The sequence below is a fragment of the Patiria miniata genome, unplaced genomic scaffold (genome assembly GCF_015706575.1).
Source record: "Patiria miniata isolate m_02_andy unplaced genomic scaffold, ASM1570657v1 HiC_scaffold_20, whole genome shotgun sequence".
NCBI lineage: Eukaryota > Metazoa > Echinodermata > Asteroidea > Valvatida > Asterinidae > Patiria > Patiria miniata.
The window spans coordinates 37,386,070-37,402,887 of record NW_024037059.1 but is presented as its reverse complement, the minus strand read 5'-3'; the positions used below and the strand labels follow the sequence as shown (position 1 = coordinate 37,402,887).

The 16,818-nt window shown below is 43.5% G+C and overlaps 2 protein-coding genes across 5 annotated transcripts; both read right to left on the bottom strand.

Moving 5' to 3' along the window:
• Window positions 1-249: 249 nt before the first annotated feature.
• LOC119728975 (IQ motif and ankyrin repeat domain-containing protein 1-like) lies at window positions 250-6,333 on the bottom strand. Of its 4 annotated transcripts, none has more exons than XM_038201440.1 (7): window positions 6,178-6,333; window positions 5,224-5,329; window positions 4,673-4,898; window positions 3,257-3,359; window positions 2,155-2,289; window positions 996-1,124; window positions 250-823 (listed from the first exon to the last, which is right to left on the bottom strand). In XM_038201440.1, exons 3-7 carry the CDS (start codon window positions 4,827-4,829, stop codon window positions 673-675), a joined length of 675 nt encoding a protein of 224 aa, XP_038057368.1. In that variant the 5' UTR covers window positions 4,830-4,898; window positions 5,224-5,329; window positions 6,178-6,333; the 3' UTR covers window positions 250-672. The 4 variants fall into 4 exon arrangements, with proteins under 4 accessions (XP_038057368.1, XP_038057369.1, XP_038057370.1 ...); XM_038201441.1 differs by having other exon boundaries at window positions 4,673-4,895; XM_038201442.1 differs by lacking the exon at window positions 6,178-6,333 and adding an exon at window positions 5,918-5,990.
• A 3,058-nt stretch (window positions 6,334-9,391) lies between these two features.
• On the bottom strand, window positions 9,392-15,470 carry LOC119728973 (cytochrome P450 2J5-like). The gene is made up of 5 exons (XM_038201439.1): window positions 15,024-15,470; window positions 13,115-13,272; window positions 11,341-11,975; window positions 10,600-10,927; window positions 9,392-9,777 (listed from the first exon to the last, which is right to left on the bottom strand). Exons 1-5 carry the CDS (start codon window positions 15,206-15,208, stop codon window positions 9,596-9,598), a joined length of 1,488 nt encoding a protein of 495 aa, XP_038057367.1. The 5' UTR covers window positions 15,209-15,470; the 3' UTR covers window positions 9,392-9,595.
• Window positions 15,471-16,818: the final 1,348 nt, after the last annotated feature.

Sequence of the window (16,818 nt, the reverse complement as noted above, 5' to 3'; positions counted from 1 at the left end):
TGTCTGTCCTCGGGGGTTATGTAGAACAAGTACACGTTTGTTTATATTGTAAATCGAGGATTTTCTTTTGTTCTTCTTCCCTTTTCCTTTGTTTGTACTATAACTTTTTGGCAACAGCTCTCATTGGTTTTGTACACCTTTTCTAATCGAGGTCGTCCTCGATTTTGTTCGTGTCCTCGATTCACCGATGATGTTGCACTCGTGCAGCGATTTACACCATAAACAAACGCTAGCACACACACTTTGGAGTTTCTCCTTGATTGTGAATACTACAGCATTAAATTTAAAATACAATTACAATTCAATTATCAAAAAAAAACAAAAAAAAACATGTGGCCCCCTAAAAATACCACTGGGTTTGTCCTTTATTTGAATACCACACCATTAAATTTAAAAAGTAATTAATGCATTACAATGAAAGACAATTACATTAACACGGTGGACTTAGTTTGTGCATTCAAAAGAGATATGACATATCTTTGCTACAATTCTTGTAGTCAAAATTAAAATCTTGAGACACTTTCTCTTGGAAATGTCCCCACATCCCATACACCAGTTCCATTTGACCAGTCTTGATAAAATAACCAAGCGCGTCTTTATCATTAAAAACCTGGTTTAAAGAGAAGAGAAGTCCATTTTTCCCGTGCGCTTTTTTCTTGCCAGCTTTCTGTGTTACTCTATCTCAACCACGAATGTCCTTTTCCGCAGCGAAGCTGGGGGAGCTATCTTGGTGATAATCACAAACACAAACTTGTCAACTTCAGACAAGAAACGATCTGGGCTGTACTCTGGGCCATCCGTGTCCTTGACCAGTGACAGATACCTGTTGGGAAGTTAGTTGAAGGAAGTTAAAAGGAGGAAGTTAAAGGAAGAGTATATGATAATATACAAAGATATGCAAATCACTGCAGTGCATATTTTATGCTGACCTTAGTCCCTGTGGATGATGAACCTTTATTTTTTATTAAAATGGCCAAGGAAATCTTTTTACTCACTTTTCATTCTTTGTGATTTCCTTGGAGAGGATGTCGTCCATAAGTTCCTTCTGAACTTCATCAAATTTCGTCACGCAGACGTCAAACATGTCTGCATCTTCCATATCCAGAACCACAGGCTTGCCATATCTAAGGAAAGATTGGGAAAAGGTTATACATTGTATATTTCATCAGTACACGTACACAAATACAGATACAGCATCCCCCCCCCAATTCTTTATACAGCGCCGCCCTCCACAAGGTCGGTCTGAACAACTATAGAGTATGTGTTTCGTTAACAGTTTGTCTCCGTAGCATACAAACCGTTTAAAAACCATTCGCTCCAAGTTGATGAGCCTGAAAGACAAGACTCCAGACCTCAAGAAACGTGGCTTTGTATATTATATACAGAATATCGTGTGATGGCTGCGAGGACACTTATATCGGTGGACCAGCTCGCACTCTGCTGGGCTGCTGCAGGGAACACACCAATAGGTCAGCTCCCCTAAAAGCAGTTGGTGAACATACCAGCCCAGGACACAACATCTCTGTGGGCAATGAATAAGACAGGGAGGACGACCTCTGGAAATGCAAATTCATTGAGGCAGTAGAAATCCGCAGGCACCGCCCCCCCCCCCCCCCCATATGAACAGAGATGGAGGATACGAGCTGGTCCACGTGTACGACCGACCCCGGTCGTGTGACCAAGCATTGTCACGTGACAGTTCACGTGAGGGCCTTAATGCTAGTTGAAAAAAGACACCGTGAAGGTGTCACAACGCAAGCTCCTGATGCGAGCTCTGTATTCCAGTCCCATGAAAGGGACCTTTCCATTTACTTAATTAACAGTAGCAACTGCTGGGACTGGAGGTGTAATAAAAAAGAGACAATGAGGATTCCATTTATAGATATCATTCAACAACCAATTCAACATAGTACAAACATCCTCAACTGCATTCAAGAACTCATTTTTTTCCAAGGACAATAAAATTATGGAATGACCTGCCCCAACACATCACTGACTCTTTGACGCACAAGACCTTTAGGGACAACTACTACAACCACATCATGACCGAGACCTAGGTGCCGACACCTCCCCGTGACCTCCTAGTCAAGATCCCTGGAGGATGTTTCAGGAGGAAACCAACCAAGTACCAAGTAAGTAAGTATAAGTATCTACCTTAGGCCTCCTAACACAGCCAGCCGTATGGTGTTTGACACAAGGTCGTTTGGGGTCTTGGCATTCAGCATGTTGGTGTTGCGATACTTCAGGAAGGTGGCCGAGTTGCCTGTTGGGTCCAACACCAGGGGCCATCTGTTCAGAAAAACAAATGCAAACTGTTAAACAAAATCCAGAGAAAAATCACGTTACCCAGTCTCGAGTGAAAAGCTGTTCAAAGCGGAACTGTGATAATTTTATTCTTCTGCCAATTTCACTACCTGTTCTTGTGATTGAAAATTCAGTATCACGTTTTTGCCCTTCACCGACGTATTTTATATAAACACTGTATACACTCGGTGTTTCCCAGAGTGATTGTGGGACTCGCAAGCCCACTACCTCTTGCTACCAGCGCAGACGTACTACTCGACCATCGCTCATATATAGCAGCGGCTACCGCAGTGAAACTATTCATAAGATGTAATTTGCATCGGGTGAGGTAACTTCAATATTGGGTTTATTCCTTCACCGACTTGAAAATGTTACGTCGGTGAAGGGCAACACTCAAGATTGATTTTACATCGCCCCGGCGCAGATTCCATCTACTTGTGATTTACTTTCGTTTTACTTGTGATTGACGTGTGAGTATTGACTTTTGATTTCGTGTGTTACAGATTTGTGATATCAGACTTGTGGTGGACGTGTGATTTGATGTTTGATTTTGAATTGTGATTTAACTTGTAATGGATCTGTGATAGATTTGCGATTTGAAATTCAATTAACTTGAAACACCACATAATCAAGTGAGAACTAGAAAACTGCGTTTGGATATTCGGGGGTTGAGGTTGTAGTTGGCAGTTGACAGGGTGCTGGAGTGGGTACCTCCAGCCTGGCACTTTAACTCCCTCCCCCTCCCCTGTTTTATCATGACATTCTTTCTTGTCTGATTCACGATTTGGCGGTTTTTATTTTAGTAGGATTAGGGTTAGGGTTAGCGCTAAAGGACCAAAAATGCTGCCCTCTGTTGGTTGTGTGTAAACGACTTGAAAATGTTATTCAGTGGTGAGAGGTTGCCTGATTGTTAAAGGCCCTTTGATCCCTACATTATTCCCAAAAATCCTACCTTCCAGATTTTTTGTAGCTGGCTTCCTCACCCAGAAGTTCATTGGTGAGCTCGCCTAGTTTGATTGTCACTCCAAGATCGACGGGCTCCTTGACTGCCTCCTCTGTGCAAAAGAAAGATAACATGAATGCATCCGACATAGGTCCTGGTTTAATTATTTCTTTGCAAGATTTTCGTTTTTTCAAATTTTCAAATTTATTTTCAAATTTCACAACTCCCCCTCTCCAAACAGATTGTTTTTTGAATTGTCACTTTCCTATAGCAAAACAAAAGGTTGTGGGTTCGAGTCCCACCTGAGTAGTTTGTGCATTTTATCACAATCACATAGCACGACACTGAGTATACAGTTTTATGACAAGAAATACTTCAATGAAGAGTGAAACCTAATATTGAACACAAATCAACTTTGAGTGAGACATCAAATATAAAAAAACAAAGCAAATAGGCCCAGATATGGCCAAAAAAAAAAGTCTCCGGTTTCTGGTATGGAGCTTGCCCAAAAAGTGGTACGGCGACGCGGCTTTCTTTTTTTTTTACCTGATTTTTTTGCTTCAAATGTCGGCTGATGACTGCAAATGGTGCCCGACTAAATTTAGTGCAAATATATGGGAGTCCAGAGAGGCCACATAAAGCTTATTCTCGACCATAACCCAATCTAAAACCACGTTAAAATTGTGCAGCAGCAGGATTCCAGTCAAACCAGTGAGTTTGGCGGTTTTGAGACATCATCTTTCATTGAAAAAAAAAACTGTTTCATTTTGCCGACGCGCATGGCTACGGCGACGCGCGCGCATACCAGAAACCGGAGACTTTTTTTTTTGGCCTATGGGAGAATTACTCCACATTTTTCGAATTATGTGCAGCCCTAGAATAATTCAGTTCTCAGGCACTAAAATGTCTTCCTAATGTAAAGTAAGTTACTGGAACTTGTCTCTCTAAGGTACCACTTATTAATCATAATCTTCCCAAAAACAAATCCTCCAAAATCCTCTTTGCATAATGGATGATTTCGCAGGATTGAGCCTGTACGGCAAAAGTGTGTGGCTGATTTTGGAGGATGCACTATGTAAAGTTCTTGGCCCGGACCTTGTGTTAAATTGTTATGCTCAGCCGTGCATAAACTTAGGCCTATAGATTTTACTTCAAATCCTCCGCACTGCTCTAGGACGTACGGGTTCTGCATTAACATGATAGACAGTGATTGCTGGAGGATTTCGCAGGATTGAGGGAGAGGTCACCCTCCAAGAACCATATTCAAGACATAATAACAGAGGATTTTGCAGGATTGAGGCTGTGTGCCAGTTTTACATGCAGGCAGTTGGAGGATTTTGCAGGATTGACGTTGCATCCTAGAAAAAATGCCGAGGGAGCAAGGGTTTCAAAATAATAGTAAACATATACTAAAACACGACTCACCTTTTTTAGCTGTCGCTGGGTCCTTTATAGTCGCATTTGTTTTAGTTGCAGTTGTTTTAGTTGCCGGTTTATTTGAAGGTTGCTTACTTGCTGCTGCTTTTTTTGTTGCTGGCTTAGTTGATGCCGACTTATTCGCTGCTAGTTTCTTAGGAGGCATTTTGAAGTCTGTTCCGTCTTTGATTCAAAGACTAATCTGAATGATGACTCCTTATACAAAATGTTTCTGCTTTATAAGAAGAACAGGAAACACAGAGAACTTTTAAAATATCTTGAAGGGTAATATATTAATATCCTTTAAATATTATTGTATCCTTTTAACATGGCTATGCTTTAAATATTCTTTGCGCAGGAAAATTTTGGGGGATTGATTGAAAACCTCATTATCTGCAGTAAAAATACATTCTTTTCAGCAAGTCACCAAACAAGGTTTTTTTTAAATCCAAACTTTTCATTGAACGGCATTTGTGCATGCTTAGTTATATAAAACTGATATATTACATTGGAATTTATGTTAAATACATACAAAAAACAACAACAAAAGTCACTTTTACCTTTTATGTGAGAGCTAGGTAACCAAGAGAGAATACCAGTAGCTTTGGCCAGTCAGAATTGTGAGTTGACGCTACGACAAGCTGCATGGCTGCATGATGCCCAGTCCTTAAAACATAATGTTAAAAGTAAACACAAAGTAATTTAAGATGGCTATTTGCACAGTTCTAACAAAAGATCTGCATGCACTGCACTGGCCCAAAGCTGTCCACACAATGAATACGTAACAAACAGAAAATCAATAGGCCTATCTGAAATGTACTACTACTACTGCTACTGGCCGGGGTCTAGTACTTAGAAGTAGTACTATAGACTGTACATTTCAGTAAGTACACTAGCCTTCGTAGAGCTACAAGTAAGTAAACAACATGGCATTGTCAATGATTACGGGTCTGGTAGCACACATTATCATTAGGGCAGGCAAAAGGTTAAGCAAATTAGCAGCCTGTGTTGAAATGGTGAAATAAAGTACAGCATCATGGACACTGCATTCTTTCCATGATTTGTCCGATGATCAATCCCCCCCCCCCCCACCATTCGCTAACTTGTTTCCCCCGCCACGCCCATCCGCTCAGACCGTACCATACTTGTGGGGTGATGTTCCTTTCAGAACACATCACCCCACTATTTTAACAAACATCACCCCAGAGAAGGGGATCTTTTGAAAAAGGGATAAAAGGAACACAATGCTTTCACCCCACAACTCCGTCTGGCTGGGATGTCCGTCCGGCTCATTGTGTCCATCACTGTCCATGGCAACCTGGCAACCAGGCACCAGTAACGACGGTCCCCATGCACATTTATGAATTAGCCCGGCGAGGCTGGCGATGGCGGCCACTGCTCTAGATGCACTATAGGCAGTAATTTTTTCCTATGTGTTTCCCAACTAAATACAAACAACATTATTGTTGATTATGAAGGCCTTGGAAAGAACTTAAAGGAAAAACGGCAGTTACCTGGTCCACAAAACTGGGTCTCCTGTCCTGATCTTCGCTCGCACCCCCGCCCTGCAAACAGGACGCTGGGGTACTCTGATGAGCTTTACAGAATCTTGTGAAGGAAGTGGCCTATAGCTCTATGCCTATGACCTATATATAAAGCATCTGGCAGCAGTTGTTCAAGACCGCAGTTAGACAATGTGCGCAAATGCTAAATGTTTCATTGCGGACCATGTGGACAAACATTTTGAGCGTCGCATAATGCAATCCGACCGTTCGTGATTCGGAACGGAGCGAGTGAGTGACGGGAATTGTAAATTTACAACACAGATAAGTTTTACAGAATTTCCTACATTATAACGCTTCTCAACGAGAAAAAAAATCTCTAAACTGGAATAAAAGAGTAATGAGTCAGTCTTAACGGCCGTTTCAAACCTTGCAGACGTTTCAAACCTTGATGACGCGCAGGTCACTGGTCACGCAAAATCCAACCAATCAGAGCGTGAATTCATCAGAGTATCCCAGCGTCCTGTTTGCAGGGCGGGGGGTACGAGCGAAGTCCTGATCACGTATATAGTACGGCAGCCCAGAGCATTTTGGTCAAACGAACAAGGTACCAATATCCGAGCACAGAAACATTTCGGAGGGGTAGGGGGCCGGGGAGGGGGTACCGGGTACGAGCGAAGCGCTACACACAAAATAAAGATAAGCATGCATCATAAACAGCGCCCCTAGTGTATTGGGCTGTCTTAGTTAATTTTGTTTTCGTCTACGTTTTTATGGTTTTTTTAATTAAGGATGAGAACGTACAGTTGACATTATTTTCTCATGAAAATACAGGCTGAAGATGGACTGTTGGGGACAGCGATGAACGTTGATTGCCACTGGTGGTCCGCTGGCGGTTTTGGAGCGGTAGACCGCCGGTGGTATACCGCTGACTGCCTCTAATGGTCCGCTGGCGATTTTAGAGCGGTAGACCGCCGGTGGTATGCCGCTGATTGCCGCTGTTGGTCCGCCGGCGGTTTTGGAGCGGCAGGCCACTGGCCCTGAGGCATGCCACTGGCCTACCACTGGCGGACCGCTAATGGTTTGGGTCGGCGTGCCGATGCCGACAAGCCGCTCCCCAGCCACCGGTGGTCCGACGTTGGCTTGCGGATTGGGGACTCCCACGGTTTTCACCCATAATATATTTATAATTATTATAACAATAACACGGTCCGCCTGTCTGCATCAATCGGATACAAACATCTGACGGGCCTGGACCCCCCCCCCCAAACATTCCTGGATCCGCCCCTGAACGCACCTGATTCCTTTAAAAAAAAATAGCCTAATGGTGTTCCGACTGTTGCGTAACGATGAGTATGTTTAGCACACGCGTATAAGCCTACGATTAACGGGGTAGCCGTATGGAATTTTCCAAACAAATGACAACAGTTTGCTCATTATTGGCCGAAATGTCGACTTATTTTCGTCCATGGAGCCAAAACAGATGCACACAGCAATGTTCCACGTTTCTCTGCCTATTAAGACAAATAGTTTTTGACAAGAACTCTAAGGAAGCGGAATGGCCTAGTGGTAAGATTCGTCGCCACGAATCGCGGAGCCCGGGTTCGAATCCCGTCGGTGTCTTTTGTTGCTTTTCAAACCACGCATTCTGTCTTTATAAGATGTTTTATTTCCCGTCGTAAAATACCAACAGTACCTTAGCTTAATCGGTAAGCACTGCTGCTGGTACTGTCCGTGAGTTCCAGGTTGGCGCCTTCGTACAGGTTCAGGGCATGTGGTCCACTCGGGGGATCAGGGCTTATGGTGCCGCCCTGTTCCTCCCTTAGCTCTTTGCTTTTACATGGTGCCTGGCCCTCCGGGGTTATATGGATGGATAGGGAAGGAAGTGTGTATTGGTCGGGAACGCCGAGGACCCGGAAGAGCCCTAAGGGATTGGCTGGGGCATTGTTATGGCTCAGACCGATCCCTGAATGCTTGGCTAGCACATAACTTTTCGATTTTTTTTATCCTCTTTATTTTATTAAACTAAATTTGGTTTAGTTTGATATGTACATCTATACGGTGATATTAAAAACGAGACAAAGGTCCATATCAAAAATCAATGAATATTTGATAATTGACTATAATCAAAATTAAGTTTCTTTCGATCAATATGACTGCCATTATTAATGGCGTAATTTGCAATTGACGTAAGAAACGCCATATACATGTACAATATTATACGGGAACAAATAAAGATGTGATGTTATATATCAATACTATATAAAAGAATAGTATACAAAATACCCCCTAACCAAGCTGCCTCTGTCCTGTCCGTATTTTGTGCACAGTCGGACGTCACGATACCAGTATGTTTTTTGGGGTGTCGGAGAGATAGGGGGGGGGGGGGGGATTGCGTTATTTCTTAAAGCAATTTCTATGCACAATCTTTTTGACAGAGCTGGGGGTGGGGGTGGTGTGACCCCCGAACACCCTGGATCCGCGCCTGGGCGACTCTTGTACAGTGCTAGTGTGAATTCGATAGTATATGCCGGCGCAAAGTCAGATCATACGTCAGGTCAAAAAAAGTCTTTCCAAAGAGAGTGCGCCGCAGACTTGGGTTCAAACATTTCGTGAAGGGGTAGTTTTTAAGAGAGAAATACATTTTCCACCAATTTTGTATTGAAATTGAAGTTTATTTCAACTGTGTTCAGATTTAAATAATGTAAAATATTAAAATCAAGCAGAATCTGTGGGTGAAGTGTTATAAAACAAATATTGAATGCTTTATCTCGTGGTGAAGTATAACTAGCCTCCCTCGGTGATCCATGGACCATTCTATTTTCCCTCGGCTTCGCCTCGGGAAAATAGAATGGTCCATGGATCACCTCGGGAGGCTAGTTTTACTACACCACTCGAAGCATTCAATATTTGTATACTAGAGACCTTTCTCAGGGTACGCCATCTTGAAAATCAAAGCGAGGCATATAACGCGCACAAACATGGATAGCATGTAGCGTAGTATGTGCGGTGACGTGACGTGAACGAGAGACTCTCGCATACGCGCACACTATTTACGCGCCGCCATGTTTGTTTGCGTTATATGCCTCGCTTTGATTTTCAAGATGGCGTACCCCGAGAAAGGTATATTGTACAAAAAAAAGTAAAGTTCGTCTTTGAGAGAACATTGCTGCAAATGCGATGAATTTAAAACTTCTTGTTAAAAACTCCAAGCTTTCGATCGGAGTTGCAATTGAACAGTATCGTTTACACCATAGTTTATTTGTTCAGTAAACGGGAAAACCATTAATCGAGAAATTCCCTGCACAATAAACAGGACAATATAATAAAAACAATTAACAAACAAAAATGTGCATGATTCCAAGAGTCCTAACAGATTTCATTGTAGGAGTCAAAATTTGATGGATCTTCCCCCCCTCTCCCAGTCGGCCTACTTTCGAGGAACGGCGCAAATTTCGAAGGGCAGGGGAGAGAGGGTGATCCCTGGCACGCCCTGGAAGGAGATGGGCGGGGCCTGGGCTGGTTTCCTGAAGGTGAACCGGTGGATCAGACGAGTGAAGAAGACAAAGAGCTCCGTCCGGGACATTGTCTCGGCGATGCACATGCGCGGACCTGCGGGATTAAGAGCAAAACTCGCCATTGGTTCACTAGGCCATATTCTGAACGAAGGAAGGCGTCGTAACGCCCACTTTTTGTTTTGTCACACAAGAGACAATCGGAAGATGGCGAATTTGCGAGGTAATAGTCACGAACCAAAGATATTCGCATAACTTACTGTTGGCTATTATATACTTTGCAATAATTACGCATGCGCCTATGGAAGAGCTCCTTCCAACGATGTGTTATCACACCGATCCAGTAAGCCCCGCCCACTGCGCACGTGCTGCTCTCCAATGTCACACTGTATGGTCCAGCCGGCGCGCGCGCGTCATACGCGCGTACATGTCGGGCATAAATCACGGCTGTGATTGGATAGAACACCATGGGGCGGGGCTTAATGGATCGGTTTCAGAATATCGTGGTGCACATGTGGATTGGCAAGCGGCATGCTTGCACGGGCATCGGCGTCATCAGAAGTTTGAGAACCGTCACATATTGAGCAAGTTCGACTAATTACCATTGGTCGACTAATAGTAGCGACGGAACGTACGCCTGCGCACTAAAATAGGCTATATCCGATGGTGAAAACATGAACAATGAAAAGATCTTGATTATCCCTCGGGCTCCCTAATATGCACAGTTAGCTATTGTAACCAGCGATACGCCTGATTTTGCTAGGCTTGTTCCGTATACATGTATATTTTGTAATCGGTTCAACTCGTAGAATTATAGCCACTGGTGTTAGTTTGAGGGAAGATATGAAAAATGGTTTACAATACCTATCGCTCCAACTTGTTCTTTGTTTACATTCGCCTTTTTATCAAACGTCCTTACCTGTGGAGAAAGGTATCATGTCGTTCTTCTGCTGGGTTAGCTGCCCGGCTTCGTCTAGGAACCTCTCCGGCTTGAACTTCTCCGGCTCTGGGAAGGTCTTGTCATCAAAGCCGAGCATGCCAATATTGGCGAACACGATGCTGCCCTTCGGAATGCGGTACCCGCCAATGGTGGTATCTGCGGAGGCCTGGTGGGGCGCCCCAAGGGGAACCACGTTACCCAGGCGGAGTATCTCGAGCATGGTTGCCTCCGTGTAGGGAAGCTGACTTCGGTCGGACATGTTGGGGAATCGGTCTCTGCCCACCACACGATCGATCTCATCCTGAATCTACCCATGGTGTGTCAAGAAGCAAAACAAACCGTAAAACGGGAGAAGTAATAGGAAACATTTATCAATAGAGCCCCTTTGCTTTGAAATGAACCAGATTTGTATGTGTCACAATGGTTTTTCCTCTATGTATCAGATTTTCTTTCAGGCATAGAATGAGAGCATCACCGACTGCCTGTTGGCCCCTTATAGCATTCACAGCCATTGCTGTCATTGTTGATTAACAATGAAATAGTTTAATTATAAAAGAACAAATATTACGTGCCGACGGTGCCCTCTCGTATTAATGTCAATAATTCCTCGAATATTCCTCTTGAAGTCTAATCAAAAAGAGACAGTCCAAGTTTGGCCAGCTCTAGATCTAGTGTCTCTTTGATGAAGAGTACATGCAGATTTTAGATAGGTCTACGTACCCTTTGTTGTATTTCCGGATACGCCATCATGTAAAGCATTCCCCATCGAACCGTTGTCGACGTGGCCTCCGTTCCAGCCATGAAGAGATCCCCTACCGTGGCGCACAGGTCGTTCAGATTCACCTTGGACTTCTTTTCCGCAGACGACTCCGTCTCCCGTAAGTACACGTCGATGAAGTCCCGTGGGTGCTCCGGATCGAAGCTTTTCCTGTGCTCTTCCGCGACACTCCGGGTGAAGTCGTAGATGAGCTTGAAGTTTTCCCCGGTCTCCCTGACCGGAGGCAAGAACCTGCCGTACCACTGGGAGCCAGGCATCACCTGCAGGGCCCCCGTGACTCCCCCGATCAGCTGGATGTTGCGGTAGATCGCCCCCAGTAGCCGCTTGAATTGCGGATCGGCGTAGTCGTAGCGCTGACCGAAGACCGCCTGACAGATGACGTTGGAGACGGCATTGGCCATCAGGACGTAGGGGCTGAACGGCTGGCCTTCGTGCTTGGCCACCTCAGCCACAAGGTGGTCAGCTTCTACGGAAACCCGGTCTTCAAATTCCGTCTTGTTTAAGCCGAAAGTCTTCATGAAGGTCATTGCGATCCTCCGCTGAATCTTCCACACTTCTCCGGACGAAAATGCTATTCCTGTATTAAACACGTGTACTTTTGTTTAACCTTATGCCGATCACAATGTTATAACCAACAGAAGGAAAACCAAATGTTGTGATAACATAATTTAATATGTCAAGACAAAGCAATCAAAATTTGCATTGTTATCCAGACATTGCAAATTCGATTTATATTGTTGCGTTCCCTAATATTTATAGTTAACTTCATATCAGAGTCAACAATTGTTATAATGAAGTTGGCAGAAAACAGGGTTTGTGGCGAGTGTTACACAATTACATAGTACATGTACATAGTTTATTTTTTAATCTCTTCACTTCATGAGTAGGGAGCTGGAGGGAGGAGCTGGAACCAATGGGGGCGCTGTTCATAACCGAATTAATGTTCATCGTCATACAATAGGTTTTGCTCGTTCCACAGGACGTTAAAATAAACAGGCAATCACCAAAAAATAAATTTAAATGTGCAAAAAAGGCACTTTGTGTTAAGCCCGATAATCACTGTTTCGTGATTTTCCACAATTGCCACATTTCCAGTAGGGGCAACTTGGGAGGGGGGGGGGCGGTATTTTTCGGGTTGGGCGCACGCTACGCCGCTGGGCGCTGGGCACTGTGCATGCCCCGTTGGATAAATTAATGTTCACGACAGGTTATGCTAGCTTTCAAGGATCCTGGTTTGCAACAACGATAATCACATTTTCAACAGTGAACAAACGATTTCGCCATTCCCCAAATCCTTTCGCAACATGCAATAAATTGTCAGTGGCTCAACCTTGATTTCGGGTAAGGTTAAGGGTTAGTTTTTGACCCAACGCTGGAGACATTAATGATCCAAACTCATAAATCTAATAACACAAACGAAATCTGTTACTTCGCTTGCCTCCTGTTTTTCTACTCATGCGGCGCCAGACTTACTGTCGGTGACAGCTTGCAAACTCACAATTCGATGATTATATTCACAGCTGGTAATACGTACATGCAATCTCCGAAAATGTAAGACATTTGTGTGGACTTTCTGTGACGCCAATAATGGAATTAAATACATTTTCCACATGTTGGCCATGTCCACAAAAAAGTGCACCTTTAATGAAATACCTGTTGTGACATTTTGCCCGAGACAGCATTTTGTCTTGCCGTTAACACTGTGTTTGTTCCTACCTGAACCATCCAAAACATGCTTCAGTATCTTGACCGGCGGCCGATCGCAAATGTGTCTGTTGTGGAAAGCTTCTTGTATCGTATCGGCGCCGTGAATGACGACGAGATTCATCAAGAAAAGATCCACGATGTAGACAGGACCGTACTTCTGAGCAAAACTGAAAGTTACAACATACAACGTTGGTTATGGGCCTATGATTATACAGGGTGGATAAAAAAAAACACACCCGAAACTGAGATATTGGAACAGAAGCAGGGCACATGTATATCAAAGGGAGATATCCTGTGTTAGGGTTGAATCTCCTCTTTACAATGACACCCTGATCGTGTCCTTATACATTCACGGTTGACTGCATGAGCAGTGACCAATTTTATGCAAGGTCTAGATAGAGGCTTGCGCCACTTCTTATGGTGAAATCACTTTTTTCCCCACCTGCCTTGATTGGTAACCATAGCCTTTCACTCTGTGACAAATGACACTACAAAAAACACATTTGAAAAGTGGCGCAAGCCTCTACATAGATCCTTTCATAAAATTGATCACTGCTCAGTCAACTGTGAATGTAATAACATGATCAGGGTGTCATTTTAAAGAGGAGATTCAACCCCAGCAGAGGATATCTCCCTTTGATTCACATGTGCCCTTCTTCTGTTCCAATTAGCAATAATATCTCGGTTTCGTCTTTTTTTTTGATCCACCCTGTATATTGGAGGGCTGTAAACAGGGTGTGCTTATAATATAGCACATACCAGTGGGAGGGGGTGGGGTGGGTGGCCCCCAGAAAATTTCGAAATCTACGATGCTCTCTTCTGATTCTAAGGCAATTTGAAAATATAGTAAGAAACTTTAGCATTACATTTATTAATCTTGGTCCCACTTTAGTATATCATTTTAGTCAGCGACTGAACAGGGGGTGGTTGCAACATATCCCTCCCAGTGGCGGTTCTACGGGGGGCTAGGAGGGGGCTTTAGCTCCCCCCCCCCCATTTTTTTTGTCTAGCCCCCCCCCCCCAAAAAAATTCCACCCAAAAAATTGCATTAGCAAAAAGTAGGAATGTGACGTATATGCAAACGGTCTCCCCCTGAAGAAATAGTCGTGGCAAGCGGGTGCATTTGTAGTTCATATAGTACGTGTGCCTGATTGTAGGATTTTATTGGCGCTCCCCATTGAAAAAAATGGCACGAGCCCCCAGTGTCTGGAGAAAATAACAAGTCTACATTTCAGCACGCCTCCCTGAAAAACAATTTCTGGATCCGCCCTGCTAGCCCCCCCCCCCCAAAAAATATTGGCTCTAGATCCCTCCCCCTCAGAGTCGCTACGAAAAAAATAGATATTTATTTGATGGCCATCTGCATAGCATTGCGCAGATGAATAGCCTTAATCCTATTTGTCACGGCACTTTGTCAAACTTGATACTATAGCTTATGTGTTTTAGTGTTGACGGCACACACGGGCAGACTGATGCTGCTAGTCATCAACAATCTTATCATCATCGGATTTGCGAATGTCACGGGAGATAACGTGTGTTACAATCGGATAATCTGGCACCACATTCGATCCAACCAATAATTATGTTCCCCTGATTTGAATCACATTTCGACACTCGCTCCAAACACACGTACATTTATACCTACGGAAAATATTTAGCCAAAGTATATTGCCACCTTGTAAGCTTTGCATTTCGGCAGTCATTTTATAAGTAACGAAAACAATGAAGTCTAAAAACCAACACTATATAGCTGGACTTTGAAGATACCATAATGAACAGTAACTCGATAGCAGCCATTCTCACACGAAAGGCAAACAAAATATTCAGACACTTTACTGAATTACTTAAATGAACTGACTATAGCGAATAGGAGTGCTGCCATGCCAGGATTTACGAAAAAGAAGATAAAATCACTTACCTGTAGAAGATTTTATGTGGCGGTACCTTGAAGAAAATCGGTTGAATGATATAAAACTTCAGTAAGAAGGAGAGAGTTCCCGGGCTTGGAGGCAAGTTGGTCGTACCACCACGGCGATAGATCGTCAGCATTCCATACAACAGAAACAGCAAGACAGCACCCAAAAGTGTGGTTGTCAGTTCCATGACTATTAAGCGGCTGGACGAAGAATTTGACCGATTTTATGGTGGGACTTTTGAATTGTTTTTTTTTTTCCTGTCGAGGTGATGTAAATTTTCACACTGTACGCCGATGAATATTATGCCTGTACCTCTTGTGTTGCCAGCATGGGCATGTACGAGGAGACTACGCATGAGGAGACTATGCACGTGAGCGTAGCAGCCTCGTTTATCAGGTATCACAAAGTCAAACATGGAACACTGCGCATGCACAAACTGGGAACCTTCCAATAAGGGTGCGCGCCTGCAAATAAATTCCCATAGACACTAGTGCTAAATGTCCATACTTCAAAATTCATTTAAAAATACTCAGAACTCTCACAGGTATTCAAGCTGCACAGAAAAATGATGATCAACATGTCATCTTTCATTTTCTTTTCAATTTTGGGTGGGTTGACCATTGACTTTTTGAGATATTCTCACCCAAATAAGAACACCCCTAAAACGAATGATGTTTCCCGAACTGGAAAAGTAGCCATTTTGAAAAAGAATCCCTCCACAACATGGCTAAATAGCGCCACTTTCGGGCCAGATTGCATCCAAAATGCTCAGAATTGGAAGCTCCAAGTCCAGGCCAGAGGTTCAGTGCCACATGTCTTCAATTCCCCAATTCCATGGTTCTCAGAACTCTCTAGTATAGAATATTTTGAGGGTATAACTTTTATTCATGAGCTCGGCGGACGGATTTTTGGTCTATTTACAGGCGTGCACCCATAAGTGCCAGGTCATAGGTAGGGAAAGGCTATATTCTGTTGTATAATGTATACATGCATTTCTGAGTTTTGTAACAGTTTTATCATTTCATCATTATTATATATCCTGGTTAATTCGTGATCACTGTTATGTTCAATAATTTTAGAACTTTACTGACTTTATTGTGATTAACCTGATCGCAGCTATTACAATCTGTATACATGTCATAAATCCCTCCATAATCTTGGCAGATGTGAAGGGGCATATAAAGGGGCCAATCAAGGAGACAGAAGGCCGGGTTTCAGCCCCCCTCCCCTCCGCTTCCCCTCCTGGATCTGCCAAATTAATGTGTAAAGATAGTTGTGCACAAGTAAATAAGTGAACGACCTGAAATGTGTTCAGCTCAAGTCGAGTAAAATGCAAACAAAATTGTGTAGGGAACGAATCGATCGATCTCTCGTATCCATTATAAACACTACTCTCTCCATATACACACGTGTATAAGAAGGTGCATTGTACTCAGAAAAATCTTGAATGAAGAGTAGTCAAGCGTGCAGGCTTGACTCTTAAAGCCTGCACAATATCCTTTTGAGGAAAGCACATCCAATTAACCTTAAAGCAGTACCCTGGGCAGATTTGATGGGCCCAAATGGCAATTGTATAAAGTAAGCGAGGGCCAATGAAAAGTGCTTTAATTTAGTTGGAGTTGTAATTATCTGCCCTTGCGTGATCGCTTAGTTGTACTTTACTTTTTACAAACGAGTGTACCAGAAATAGAGACTGTGGTTCTACTTTCCAAAATACATGTACTTGTCGTTTGGTCGCTGCTTTACTGCGCCTCTGGAGCTATGTCAGGAGCTAGCCAGGGCCGATTCTAGCCCCGG

Bases quoted from the DNA above. Each gene is read 5' to 3' on its own strand.
- LOC119728975 (XM_038201440.1), bottom strand. From the start codon at position 4,829: ATGCCTCCTAAGAAACTAGCAGCGAATAAGTCGGCATCAACTAAGCCA. The intron at 3,360-4,672 runs GTGAGTCGTGTT...TCTTTTGCACAG, and splicing joins CCCAGCGACAGCTAAAAAAG to AGGAGGCAGTCAAGGAGCCC. The intron at 824-995 runs GTGAGTAAAAAG...ACTTCCCAACAG, and splicing joins GAAATCACAAAGAATGAAAA to GTATCTGTCACTGGTCAAGG.
- LOC119728973 (XM_038201439.1), bottom strand. From the start codon at position 15,208: ATGGAACTGACAACCACACTTTTGGGTGCTGTCTTGCTGTTTCTGTTG. The intron at 11,976-13,114 runs GTAGGAACAAAC...TGTTTAATACAG, and splicing joins GCATGTTTTGGATGGTTCAG to GAATAGCATTTTCGTCCGGA. The intron at 10,928-11,340 runs GTACGTAGACCT...CACCATGGGTAG, and splicing joins ATCCGGAAATACAACAAAGG to ATTCAGGATGAGATCGATCG.